Genomic DNA, 14,442 nt, shown 5'->3' with positions numbered 1-14,442 from the left:
ACGGTAATGGCCCGGTGACGCGGGTGCGGGGGGTGGGCAGCTGACGTCAGCAGACGTCAGCTACCCGCCCGCTTCCAACACAGGGCGCTCAGAGAACTGGTGTCACAGATCTGCGACTGCTGGATAAATCATTTGCTGGTCGCCGACCATCGAATGATTTCTCCCACGCACCAAAGGCTGCGAATGGATGATTATACAAATCATCCATTCGCAGCCATGCAAGGGTACGTGGCATGTGAGTCGGGGGGTGATCAGGCGGCGTCTGGGGGACTTGCAAGGCTGCAAAATTTGCAGCCTTGTGAGTCAACCAGAATAAGGTCCAAAATGTATGTTTATATGTGCTAAGTGGTTCTTTCCTTAACTATATGGTCGCTGTTTGCGAATATCCATTTATGTTGACATTTAAGACTATGTTGACATTTGAATATCAACTTTTTCTACAATACCCCTTAAAACAAATATAAATTGGTACATATGTATAATTTGAAATGTTTTATACCAGTTACTCTTTAATAAATTGTGTCTTGATACAAATGAGTAATAATTGGTTACGCAGAACCAATTGGTGTTACAGTATTAACTGTTCTCTTTCATGATATCATTTCAGAATAAATGTGTCTGGAATTAGTTCCCTACCAGAGATTCAGGTGACCAGAACTAGAATATTGAGTGATGAGAAAATTCATAGGATACAAACTAGTGATGCAGGAATTTCTAGCAAGTGTCACGCCCGTTTACCTGCAGGAATGTCCCTTTGTATACAGGTTGTCATGCAATGTCCATTGTGTGGGTAGAGTTTCAATTTCTCCCCCTCCCCTTCACTGGGTATATAAGACAGCTCAGAGAGTCCATGGTTTTAGCTGATCCTCCTACACTGTTTCTGTTATTCCAGTTTCTTATCTTTTCAACAAAATGATGAGCTTTTCCACTCGTAGTAACACCCAGTCAGGCCGCTATACTGCTGCTGGGACTCACAGGGCACACAGTGTGGCAGGAGGTGCTGGTATTGTCAGGATGTCCTCTGGTAGTGTCAATATGGCTGGAACAGGGGTTTCTGCATTTGGTGGTGGATTGGCATTACAGGACACAAGTGCCTTTGGTAACAATGGCAAAGAGACAATGAACAACTTAAACAACCGCTTGGCTGTCTATTTGGAGCAGGTATGACATAATCTATTTATACTGCAGAATATAAACTTCCCACTACTAATGCTGTAAATATTCATACAACGTAGCAGGACTTATGAAACATATATAGATATATTACAGCCTTACCAAATGTAAGCCTGCTTCAGTGAATGGTCACTGCCAGGCAAATAAAGTTTTAATTTACCCTAAGGACTGATTGTGATATATAGTATTGCTGCTGCCAGCTTAGCTATTGGCACTTATTAAATATACGAAAAGATGCCCGTTTAAAGTATTGTTCAACTGGATTTAAAATTGCTGCTGCTGGTTTGTGGGGGGTCATTTCAGGATTTTTTTTTTATCCTTTATAAAGTTTCCCAGCAAGCTGCAATTCAATCAATGTTACCATAGCAATTCTCTCACAGGTCCTGAGAGTTGTACTGCCTCACAGCCATGGGGTCATGAGGGCGTCTCAGTACTTGCACAGTCGGGCAAAGGCTTGTACAGCAGGGGAAAGGCTTTTACTAGCATTAGCAGACGCAATTATGGCAAAAGATGCTACAGCCATAGCAGCATGTGACTCAAAGGGGTACATTTGCTAAAGAGTGAGGTTTTTTTTTTTACCCATAGCAACCAGATTCTAGCTATTATCCTCTAGAAGGTGCTAGATAAATGAGAAGTATAATTTGATTGGTTGCTATGGGCAATATCTCTCCCTTCTATAACCTCACATTTTAGTAAATTTACCCCCGAGTGTTATGTGATCAGGAAATATCGATTGCAGTCTTCCTTGTGGCAGGGACTATTGTCAATGAAATATTCTTTGTGAAGCACTCTCTTTTCCATTTGCAATGGATGATCCCTTATTCCCTGTATGGCTCTTGTATAAATGTTTTCCCTCAGGTCCGTTCATTGGAGCAAGCAAACCATGATCTGGAAGCAAAAATACAAGAGTTTCATGAGAAAAAAGCATCCATCAGTGCTTTTGATCCAACTGGATTTTACAAAACCATCAACCACTTGCGCCGTCAGGTAAATGCATGGATCAATGATGCTGTGATGGATATAATCTGTGCTTGGCATCATTCTATGTAAAGTTATGTTGCCAAATTTAGACTTGTTATCGGTTATTGTCCAAGAGATACAATCAATATGGATTTTGATTGTATTGTAATTGTGCATTTTATTGCATCAGTTGTAGATCATTTCTTTTAGGTGCGTCAAGGACATTTTCTATTTGTTTTAACTGGTTAAAATGACTAGTCTAACATGTTATATTCAACAGTAAGTTACATTGTCAGGGCTAGTTTATGGTAGGAATAATGGAATAATGGGAGTGTGGTCTTTGGACCAAGAATATATATATATATATATATATATATATATATATATATATATATATATATATATATATATATGGCTAAATACTCACCTCTGCTACTCTACAGCCCCAATTACTCTTCAACAGAAAGTGAAAGTAAAATGATCTGTTTAAAACTTTCTGGATATGGAGAGATGGAACTGTGAAGACAGAGAGTGGAGGTAGGAGCAGATGGGGACTAAGCCGTCATTTTGAAGGGCTTTTAACTAGTAATATATAGTATATAATAAACTTGCATCTTCAATATGAATGCTAGGTTATTAGCTTTCAGTCCATGTTGTTAATGCAATCATATTACTTTCCTTTGCTGTGAATCACAATATTATTGACATCTAGAGTATACAGGCCACAGTGATGTATCCTATTAGCAGCACTAGTTTACCTCCCAGTACTATCGGGCTATCCAATTATATTCAGCTTTTTTATGTGCAGTAAATGACCCATTATCAGGGGATAACATATGGCGTCCGAAATAAGTTCACGATCTCCTGTGTTATTGCAGATAAACGGATCTATATATCTGGGTATATGCTTTGTGTGCTGGAGGTATGCCAAGCGTAATCCTTGATAACGACCAGTTTACAGGGCTAATTGGAAAGCCCCCAGGGAAATCACTAGCCGCGGTAATTTACAGCAGCTAATAGGATACTGCCCATCGTATCTAATATCCTTCCAGTGTGAAACATTTTATCTTTGTAATAGAGATTTAACGTACAACTAACATCTAACTAGTTAAACTGAAATAAAAATAAATGTAAAAAACAGAAGTTTATACAGTATGTAAGATCTCTTTATTATATCCGTCCATGCGCACTCTAGTCCAGTCATAACATATTCCTCATGTTCTCATGCAGATCCAAGAAGTCACCACTGATAATGCTAGGCTTGTTCTGCAGATCGATAATGCCAAACTGGCTGCGGATGACTTCAAAATTAAGTAAGCAACCAATTTTTAACAAGTGAACTGAAACCCTTTCAGAGATTACATAATATTTGAATGTTGTATGCAGTAATGATGCTTTGTTCACCATAAGAAAAGTAATTTGCTTATTGGGTAGACATGTACAGGTCATGATGGGTAGTATTTGTAATTTAGTGCCTCCCTCCCGCAGGTTTGAGTCTGAGTTGGCCATTCGGCTTGGTGTGGATGGTGACATGAATGGACTGCGAAGGGCTCTTGATGAGCTGACTGTCCAGAAATCTGACCTGGAGATTGAACTAGAAAGTGTGAGAGAGGAGCTAATCATTCTGAAGATGAACCATAAGGAGGTAAAGCTATTCCAGTTACTTGTGGTCATTGTGGCATTAGAGCAAACATTGATAATGGATTGTTCAAATTGAAATGATTTTACTATTTTGGGTTGTACCGACGATACAACAGATTATACTAAATAAATAACTTTGTCTTCTTTGGATTCTTTCTGCGCTTTTCACCAACATATTTACAGAATTGGCTATGTTTTTTGCTTTTGGTTAGTACACAGAGCTGCAGGGGCGTAACTATAGCACCGCAGCCCCCGCCACCTGCGGTGCTATAGTTAAACCCCCTCAATCCCCCGCAGACTTACCTATCACGCTGGTCCCGGCGGCTCAGTTCTTCTGCTGAGGACCACCACAAAATGGCCGCCCCCATATAGCACACAGTTCTCTGAAACTGTCTGCTGTATGGGGGCGGCCATTTTCTGGTGGTCCTCAGCAGAAGAACGGAGCCGCCGGGACCAGCGCGATAGGTAAGGCTGTGGGAGATTGAGGGGGGGTTTGCATGGGCGGCAGGGCGGCGGGGTAGGGGTGCTCGGCAGGGCGGCGGGGTAGGGGTGCTCGGCGGGGCGCCCAAAACATAGGTACGCCACTGCAGAGCTGATAGAATTCTAAAGCTGTACAGTATTCAATGGACAGAGCAAATCTGGGCAAAGAAACTGAAGAAAACAGTCAACACATTCATTTTCTAACAATTGTTGGGGAATTCAACTAAAGAATGCGATATGAAAACCCTTTTTAACCCTGTGTATTCATCAATTTAGGCTTAATATGTAACATAAAGATTGTAGACACAATATTGTTATAGTGAGAGTGATGTTCTAAGGAGGGTGACTTTCCATTTATATTTTGTGTAGGAAAATACTTGATGGTCAACAGGGGTAGTCTGATAAATGATCTTAATAAAACATGTAATGCCATTAGTAAATACAGTCATTCCTAACAGTTGTTGTGATTGGATTAGTTCTGAAAAAAACTCCATGAGTAGTAAGCAATATAATAATAAATTAACCCCTGCAGTTGAATTTAAAAACATAAAGATATGTCACAATACTCCTTCATGACTTCTTGTTTATTTTATTCTGTGAAGCTAAAAATGAAAGTGTATTGAATCACATACCAAATTATTGCATATTTCAGTTTATGTACTCATCTTCTTCTGTCTTGTACTAGGAACTTACTCTTCACCAGAGAGATGTAGGAGGAAAGGTTCATGTGGAGCTAGATTCCGCACCGCCAATTGACTTGTCTAAGGTCCTGGCAGAAGTAAGGGAACAGTATGAGGACATGATGGATAAGAACCGTCAAGAGGTAGAAGCCTGGGACAGAACACAGGTATGTTGGCAAGGCCTGATTAAAGGTTCCAGGTGCCTATGGCTACTACACATGTAGCTACCCTTATAGTGCTGCTAAACACCAGGGTTGCCTACCCTCCTGGAATGGCTGAGAGGCTTCCAAAATTGGATCCCCCTCCTGGCCCCCCAGAATGGTGGGCAAGCCTTCCGCATTTAGTTGGCTCCACCCACAGCCCCCTCCTCCACCTGTGAAATACCGGTATTCATGGCTCTTTGGGGAGGGGCCAAAAGTTTATGCAAAACATGCCATTTTAGCCCCTCTTCTCCTTGAAGAGCCACAAATATCGGCTTTTACTATGCTAGAGGTGGGGCTTGATGATTTCAAGCTCCGGTCCTGCCCCAGAAATGTTGCTGAGAGACTCCTCTCTGGTCTTCTCCCAGAGAGGAGACATGTAAAGCAGGCAACCCTGCTAAACACATGTCTATGGGCACTAAGGGACTCATCATTCATACTGCCCATGTGCATGAAACAAAGGTTATTCACCTGGTATGTATGATCTAATGCTTGTGGTGTTTGAAGGAGGCTTTGGCTTTAGGCTGCCTGGCTGGCACTGTAGCACAATGTACATAAAGTAATGGTTCCTTCAGTAAGTTACATTGGTACAGCTATCTGGCAGTCATCGTCAGAAAATTACCCCCCACAGTCTTGGCACCCTGGGCTGCAGCCTAATCAGCCTATTGGTAAATCAGGCTCTGTATGTTGGGATGTGAACTGATCTCAGAATCTTATGGCAGAGTCTTATTTCCTACTCAAGATTATTGTGTCATTCCAAGCATTAGGTTACATATACATTCAATAGCAGCAGATTCTACTAATGAATTTCAATTCAGCATTGTAGCACTTTATATGCCTCTGTACATAAAAGGGGCAGGGCAAGCAATAAAGTCATCCAAACAGACAGTCATACTATACCTAGAAGATGTATAAACAATTTTTAAAGAAATATGATAATGCTCTCACTACACATACATAATTTATTCTTCAAGCTGTGAACTCTCATTTTTTCCAGAGTGAAAGCTTCAGTAAGGAGATTGCTGTAAACCAACAAAGCTTTGATACTTCCAGGACTGAGATTACAGATATGAAGCACACAGTGCAGAGTCTAGAACTGGAGCTGCAGTCTCTGATGAACATGGTAAGTCTGTGGGTCTAATGATCTTTCTCTTTCCAGGGGCAGATCTACCCTAAAACAGGTAGCGATTCAATAAAACCAGTACATCAGTTTAAATATTTAATAGTATCACCTGTATTCATCAATTGAATTTGCGTTATTTATTAAGCCTTTCAAAAGTATGCTCTCTGTTTAATGAAAAACTAAATAATTAATGAAACTTAACAGGATGACACTGCACAAACTATCTCTGACTATTTCTGCTTACATGTGTGTTTTACAGTGACACTTTTCAATTCCTGACTATGATGCACCAATAAGTGTAATAGATAATATTGAAAGGTTTTATTAATTAAATTTTTTTCTGGTAAATACTTTCCTACTATCCCTATGTGGTCAATTTACTAACGCTTACAAAAATGCTCTCCTTCTCTCTCTATCTCTCTCTCTCTGTCTACACTCTCCTCTCTTTCCGCTCTCCTTCTCTCTCACTTACTCTCCTTTTCTCTCACTCCCTCCCTTTCTCTCAATCTCCCTCCCTTTCTCTCTCCCCTTCCCTTTCTCTACCTTTCTTTCTCCCTCCCTATATGACCCTGTTTCTCTCTCCTTGACACTCTCTCTGTCTGAACCCCTTTCATTCTCTTTCTTCCTAACACCCTCCTTCTTTCTTTATTGCAATTTTTCTCCCTCCCTCCTTGACACTCTCTCTAACTTCCACTTGCACCCTTCTCTCTCTTGCTCCTCCCATCTCTCCCCCCCTCATCCCTATCTACATGCATTCTCTTTCTCTTTGTCTCTTTCTCTCAACCCTCTCTCCCCATATCCCTGAACCCCATCTTTCTTTCTCGTATTCCCTCCCTTTCTTGCTCCTCCCTGTCCTTTCTGTCTCCCCCTAACAAACTCTTTGTCTCTCACTCCCCTCACTTTCTCTCTTTCTCTTGCTCCCCAAGGTTCATTATAGTGACATGGGGGTGGTGTCATTTTTCGGTTATTGTTTATCTTTTTTTTTTTAGCATGCTTAAGAAAAACCTTTAAAAAATAAATAGGTTTTATCTAATTTTACTATTACAGTATACTTGCCAAGTTAGGACTTATAACTTAATAAAGAAAATGTAAAACCAGGTCACACCCTATGCATCTACCACTGGATAGGGTGTGACCTTCTGATATGACCTTTTGCAGGAACAATTTAAGACATTTATTGTATAAAGCTCATGCAAAACTCCTGCATCCCCACTATACAATTATTGATCTGATCATACATTTAAGCATTTTTACATGGTGTTTTGTTTAAAAATATTACTGCAGAATGTCATCCAGATTATCTCGTTATGTCACGTATTCATTATTTCTGACCTCTTTTTTTATTCCAGAAACATGCTCTAGAGGGCACATCAGCAGAAACCGAAGGTCGATATGGAGCAAAACTTGGGGAAATCCAGAATTTCATCTCTCAGAAGGAAAGTGACCTTCAACAAGTGAGGACAGACTCTGAGCGCCACTCACTGGAGTACACAATTTTGTTGGATGCAAAAACAAAATTAGAGATGGAAATTGCAACCTACAGGAGGCTACTGGATTGGGAAGACATGAGGTAAGTGTTCTGAATCCATATTACATGTAGTTCAGCTGCATTGAAATAAATAAATCATTTCTATTTTCATGTATACTTCCATATAAAAGTGAAAATTGATTCATAATTAAATATTTGCCCTCAAACATAATACATGAACTATTAGTGTTTGATTTGTAGGCTGTTTTAAACAGGAGAAGTGCAGTAGAATTAGACAAAAGATATTGAAAAACATAAGGACAGCAGCTGCTAGAATATGCTGAAATGTGTTGAACATACATTTGGTGACAGAGTATTTCTTATTATTACACTGTTTGGGCACCAAGTGTAAACAAGTACAGTACATGTGATCCAGCGTTGTATGTACAATCCCAACTCTGCTATAATGGGCTATAATGGGGCTTCCACACTTAGGCAACATTCAGTGAGTGTTTATAGATGGAACAGAGCTGAATGTACACTTCAAATTTGCCTGTTTCCAGGTCCATATTTTGCACCAAGTGTAATGTAAGTGCGGTCTGATGATTACAAGTAGAAAACTAAGCATACGGGGGTAGACACAGCTCAAGATACTGTACATGTAATTCAGCATATAGGAAATACTGTCTATACACGCAGCACATCCATCTACTTTATATTAATTTCAACATCCGGCCCATATTTATTATTTATTTATTACCAGTTATTTATATAGTGCACATATATTCTGCATCGCTTTACAGAGAGGATATTTGAACATTCACATCAGTCCTTGACCAAATAGGGACCTTTGTGCCTTTAGTAAGTAATGCTAACCTACCCTATACATACTGGTATTGTTATACGGAGAGCTTTAATCCTCATATATAAAATATGGTATGCTGTTACAGCCTCATTTTTGTGTCTGATTTTTCTAAACAACACCCCCCCCCCCCCAAAAATAATAATATATATATATATGGTACTTGTGTACTATCACGGAGCCCATCGCATCGCAGACCATATCGCATGCGATGGTATGCAATGCGACGCGATATCGGCCGATGTTGTACAATGGCATAGAATTTTAAAATTGTATGCCATTGTATATGGCATACAATGCCATACAATGCGATGCGATTATAAATTGTATAAGTACCCTAATGGGTGGTTACAATGGTTAAATGCACCCCCATGCCACCCCCAAGTATAAACGTGAACCCGAAGCGTGGCGAGCGCAGCGAGCCCGTGAGGGGCGGCGGTACGCTCCTACGACCTTTTCATACCCCCACTATCCACGTCGGCGTGGAGTTAAGTTTAGAAAGTGTGGCGAGCGCAGCGAGCCACCGAGCCCGAAGTGTGGCGAGCGCAGCGAGCCCCGCGAGGGGACACAGATACCTTCACAGGTATCCGCGTCTGCTAGCCATGCTTAGGGCTCGGTGGCTCGCTGCACTTTCTATTCTCAACTCCACGCCGACGTGGATAGTGGGGGTATGAAAAGGTCGTAGGATGCGTACCGCCGCCCCTCGCGGGCTCGCTGCGCTCACCACACTTCGGGTTCACGTTTATACTTGGGGGGTGGCGTGGGGGTGCATTTAAGTATTGTAAGCACCCATTAGGGTGCTTATACAATTTAATATCGAATATGAGTTAAAATCGCGTCGCATCGCATGCCATCGGGTGTATGGCATGCGATGCGATTCGATTAAAAAATCGGGCGACTAATTATCGGGGCGCCGTGCTAGTACACAAGTACCTAAATATATATATATTTTTATATATATTTTTAATTAATTTATATTGCATTATTCTCTTAGCAGTTTATCAGCACATTCTCAAATGGAAAGACAGAAAAGTAAGTAAACTCTCCATGTAAATTGTAAAACCAGAAACAATGAAATATGATTATAGAATTATATCCGGTGAATGTGAAAGGTTTTAAGTGTTTACTCTGTATGTATCTTGTGGTGCCACATCATTTATTATTAAATAGTAATACAAATCAAAGTCTATAAGTCCTTCTTACCTACTTTGCTGCCTCATCCTCTGGGAGGGTACAGCCTGGTCGATGCATAGGGGGCATGGCTGGTAGGAAGGTGGGCTGTTCAGGGGTGTGGTTGCACAATCATTTCCTCATGGCTCCGCCCCCACTGTACAGTGTCAAGAAAACAGGCATTGTATAGTGGGGTCAGGGCTACGATGACACAATACAATGCAAATCACAATATCGGGTCCTTCATGGACCTCTCTGATGTGGGCAGCTCAGGAGGTATGTGATCAGCTGGTGGGGGATGCAAGTGACTTGGCCACCCTTCCACAACACAGGGAGTGTCACTCTATTTTTGTGAGTGACCTGGTCATTTCACGTCAAAATGCAAATATGCTATAAATACATGGCTATCAATTTTACATTCTAATCGTATGTATTTTCATGCTGCACTAAGCCTAGCTTAGTGCTATATAGAGATTGTACAAGCAGAGCTGTTTTGTCTATTAGGTTGACTAGGTTTAAGCCTAATGTGGGTTACACACCAGGACGATATGGCCCAAAACGAGCCAATTTAGATACAATCTCGACCGATTGTATGTAAATCGGCCGTGTTTTGGGCCATTTCGCTACCCTTTTGATGCGATCCCAATCCGATGCGAGGCCACGCAGGTTGGTTGGTCTTTTCTGAGATCTCAGAAACAACCATTGTAGTGGGTGGGGGTCGCAATCACATTTAGGGGATTTTCGCGGCGGGTCGGCGGCGCCGTCAGCTCGTGAGCAGGTCGTATGTTCCTGTGACGACCTGCTCACAAGCACCATCGTCCTGGTGTGTACCGGGCATTAGTGATGTGCAGTGATCCGCCAATTTTTTTTTTTTTTTTGTGTGGCTGAATTCTCCAATGGATAAAGATATTTGCCCTCTGCGCCATTGCAAGCCAATATCAGCTCTAGAAGGGTGAAGTATTGAAGTGTCGGAGGGGTCAAAATACTTGAAAGCCTAGGGGCCCAACAATGGGTTAATGCGGCCCTGTTCACAAGACAGTGACAGTGTAGGGTAGCAGATGCACCAGACATCTTATCCCCAGACTGTGCCCTTCTTCTCTGTAATAGCCCGAGTGGCCAACCCATGAAGAGCGCATTAACTCAAGTGTTATAGTCTACCTTACACAAAGTGAACAGAATCTAATATTATAGACACGTACAGGATCAGCAAGTATAGTAAGCCTTTAGATAAAGCTGTAGTGTCAGTCTGTCTGAGCTAAATAGTGCTTTTTCTGAATGTGACCGAAATGCCACAATTCACATCCCCTTCTCAGAAGAACATTGGAGGAAGTCCAGCACGAGCCTAGTCATATATGCACATTGGTCTCCTTATACAATGGATGAAGTACTATTAACACTGTAGACTGTCTATGGCAGTGTTTAAAAAAGCTCTGTCCTCAGAAACCCTTAACCGTTTAGGTTTTTCCAGATCTCCCAGTTGGTACACACGTGTATTCATTATTAGGTGGCATCATTTGTTGGCACATTTTATAAGATCCGCAAGTGTGCTAATTTTTGAGGATACTGAGGAGACCTGTAAACAGGGCCCCAGCAGGGTGAAAATGTGCCACGTGCTGGTTCAAGAAGAGGATGTGCTGATACCAAGATGCTGATACCAAGGACAAGTTAGTGAGGCTTTTCAGTAGGTCAACCACTATTGGTTTACATGAGATTTTATAATTTTAAAAAAATATTTTCATGTTTTACCATACACATGGACTTTGATTAGGAATGTTACTCTGTGCAATTGCAGTGTTAACGGAGTGATGCACCTTGCCTGAAGCACTACACTACACTAATTGGGGGTCTATCCAGTTTGGGGTGTGAATCATAGGGTCAACAGTAATTAGGTCATTGTCTAAGTTGACACCAAAGGGTCGACATGCACAAGGTTGACATGGGAAAAAGTTTGATGCAAGTTAGCTGTTGACACGGAAGTGGTTGACACATGTAAAGGTTGACATGCATTTTTCACTTTTTGTTGGTGTACATTTTAGACCGTGGACCGCAAGGTGCTTTACCATTATGAATCATAGTCCATGTGGATGGATAAAGTATGAAAAAGTCACAAAAAATGAAAAACTCACATCAACCTTTTCATGTATCAACAATAACCACTTCGATCTTTTACTTATCTAACTATTGTCCATGTTGACCTAATGCATATCAACCAAAATCCAGATCAGCTGGACAGATGTATACCAATTCTGTATGTCCCTCCTCTCTCAGGCCATGCTCTGATCCCCCTCCTTTTGCCACTCCATACCTATGTGTAGCACTCAGCAGGCTGCTGCCATGTTGGCATCCTAGACAATTGCCTGAATTTTGCGCATGATATGTAAAAAGTGTCTTCTCTTTTGTGACTTTCACCATTTTATTCTTTGCCTTCTTTTCTTTGTAGATCTAAAGATTGTCAGCAAAGAACAAAGTTCAAGTTCCACATTAACAATCCAGACAGTTAAGACAATAGTTGAAGAAGTAGTAGATGGTAAAGTGGTAAATTCAGCCGTGCAAGAGGTGACTCAGACTAAAAAAGCAAAGTAGAGGCATCTTTGTGTGTTAGATAATTCAATCTACAACAATTTTAATGTAACTAAACAGTTTACCCAATAAAGTTTCTTGCTATAAATTTGTGTCATCTTTGCTATTTTCTCTAAATAAAGAATATGCATCGGGTCAGTTACCAGGTCTTCCCTCAGCCAATCAGGAGGGGGCTCCGGGGAGCTCTGCACTTGATAGGCTCTATGCAGCTCCATCGAAGCCCATGTTATCAATTTAACATGACCTTTTATGGTGGGAACCGACAACCCAGGTTGATTGCAAGGTGAACCCATTGAGGGCAGTTTTATTTTACAGGTGTGTGTGTATGTTTTTGGGGTATTGGTTCTGTAGTAGGACTACAAGTCTCAGTGGGCTCATTAATGCCCCACATGCTGCTACAAGTCCCAGCATGTGGGGGAGGCTTTCTGGGCCTTGTAGTTCTACTACAGAACCCAATATCTAGTTATAACACTTTATTGTTCACATTTTTAACACCATCAGCCCAGCACCACAGCCCAGGGGTGGCTGGGGGTCCCTTGGAATGGGGAACCCCTTTATTGGGGGGTCCCCACTCCCCCAAGGACCTGGTCAGGGCTGACCAGCCACGTTTCTCATGCTTTGGCCGGGGGCCTTATGTAAAAAGTGTCCCTCGGCTGTGGCATGACACCGCTGGCTGTTGGATCTCAGTGCTGGTTTCCAAAATACGGGGAACCCATACTCCTATTGTCCCCTGTAATTTGGGAAACAGGACCAGTCCAAGAGCCTGGTACTGATTATAGAAATACAGGCGGACCCCATTTCATTTCCCCCCTGTATTTCTGCAACCAGGACTGGTTTAATGAGCCCAGGGCTTGTTATGCTCGTGGGGGGCAACCTCACGCCGTTTTTTTTTAAATTATTTATTTTTTTCCTTTTTTTTTTTACATAGCGAAGCTTCACATGGCGCTGACTGAACCGTGCAATGCTTCATGCTCATTCATATTTTGCTGCCGGGAAACTCGGCAGCCAAAAACAATTCACTTCACCATCAGAAAATACGAATCCGGAGAATATGGCAGCTTTGTAAATTAGCCGTGTTCTCCGTTCGTATTTTTGGGCCGATTACGGGCAATCCCGGTCGTACCTGTTTGTACAGGTCTTTGGCCTTCTGAGAAAATTTCCCCCATAATGTAGGAACCCCCATACAGGTCTTTATTTTGTATTTCCAAGCCTTGTGCTGGTAAGGGAAAACTTCAGGGGCCCCAAACATCCTCCCCCAATTTGTCTTTTACTAATTTGCTAAATAAATAAAGTACATCTACATGCAGCCATTTTTTTTTTAAATTTGCATGCCAATTCTGCTGGAACAGCAGTTTCCCGTGGTGGTGGTGGTGGTGTGGGGGACCCCCTGTAACCCATTGTGCAGTGTCTATTCACAGGAGCAATTGACATAGGGCATGCCAGCAGCTCATGGAGCGCTGGGCATGCCCTATAATGACAAATACGGGAGGTGGCTTGCCATTACAGCATTATTCATGAGACCACACACCCTTGTTTATAGGTCACACCCCTCCTAGCAGTGACCACAACCCTTTTCCAGACCACACAAGCCTGTGGCTCGTTAGGGTCCCCATTTACATGATGCAAAATGTAGGAAGTATGCTTTATGTTGTATGCATAACTACACAACCATGCATATTTTACATTTTTAGTTCTGACTGACACTTACTTCAACAGACAACAGTTTAACAGGCAGTAAAATATTTATTTATGACATATAACTATTCTTTCTCCATGAAGATAAAGCCTCTGGGGATTATTTTTACATTTTGAATGTTGTAGCTTTCTTCCTTAACAGATTATGTCTTGCTCAGCATTAATTACTCTTGACAGCTTTCTGTGTGGTAATATAGCTGCTGGTTATATTTCCTTCACTGACATATGATGAAGTTGAATATATTTTTAAAAAGACTTGAGGGGAGCTGTAATTAGCCTTGGAGAGTGATAAAGTACCATCAAACGGGATACGGTCGTATTGTCGACACCACTTATGTTGACAGTCAGGTCGACACCATTGGGTCGACAGGTGGGAAGGTCGACAGGTGTCTAGGTCGACATAGGTGAAG

The 14,442-nt window shown here is 41.7% G+C and overlaps 1 protein-coding gene across 1 annotated transcript; it reads left to right on the top strand.

The window, feature by feature from the left end:
* The first annotated feature begins 511 nt into the window (after positions 1-511).
* Positions 512-12,340, top strand: LOC146009652 (keratin, type I cytoskeletal 47 kDa-like). Its single transcript, XM_083150105.1, has 9 exons — positions 512-1,161; positions 2,032-2,160; positions 3,364-3,446; positions 3,622-3,778; positions 4,940-5,101; positions 6,132-6,257; positions 7,607-7,827; positions 9,582-9,619; positions 12,198-12,340. The coding sequence occupies exons 1-9, from the start codon at positions 913-915 to the stop codon at positions 12,338-12,340; spliced, it is 1,308 nt and encodes a 435-aa protein (XP_083006231.1). The 5' UTR covers positions 512-912.
* The last annotated feature ends 2,102 nt before the right edge of the window (positions 12,341-14,442 follow it).

Source organism: Crinia signifera, chromosome 6 (assembly GCF_055691185.1).
Source record: "Crinia signifera chromosome 6, ASM5569118v1, whole genome shotgun sequence".
NCBI lineage: Eukaryota > Metazoa > Chordata > Amphibia > Anura > Myobatrachidae > Crinia > Crinia signifera.
This window is presented reverse-complemented; position numbering and strand designations above follow the sequence as displayed.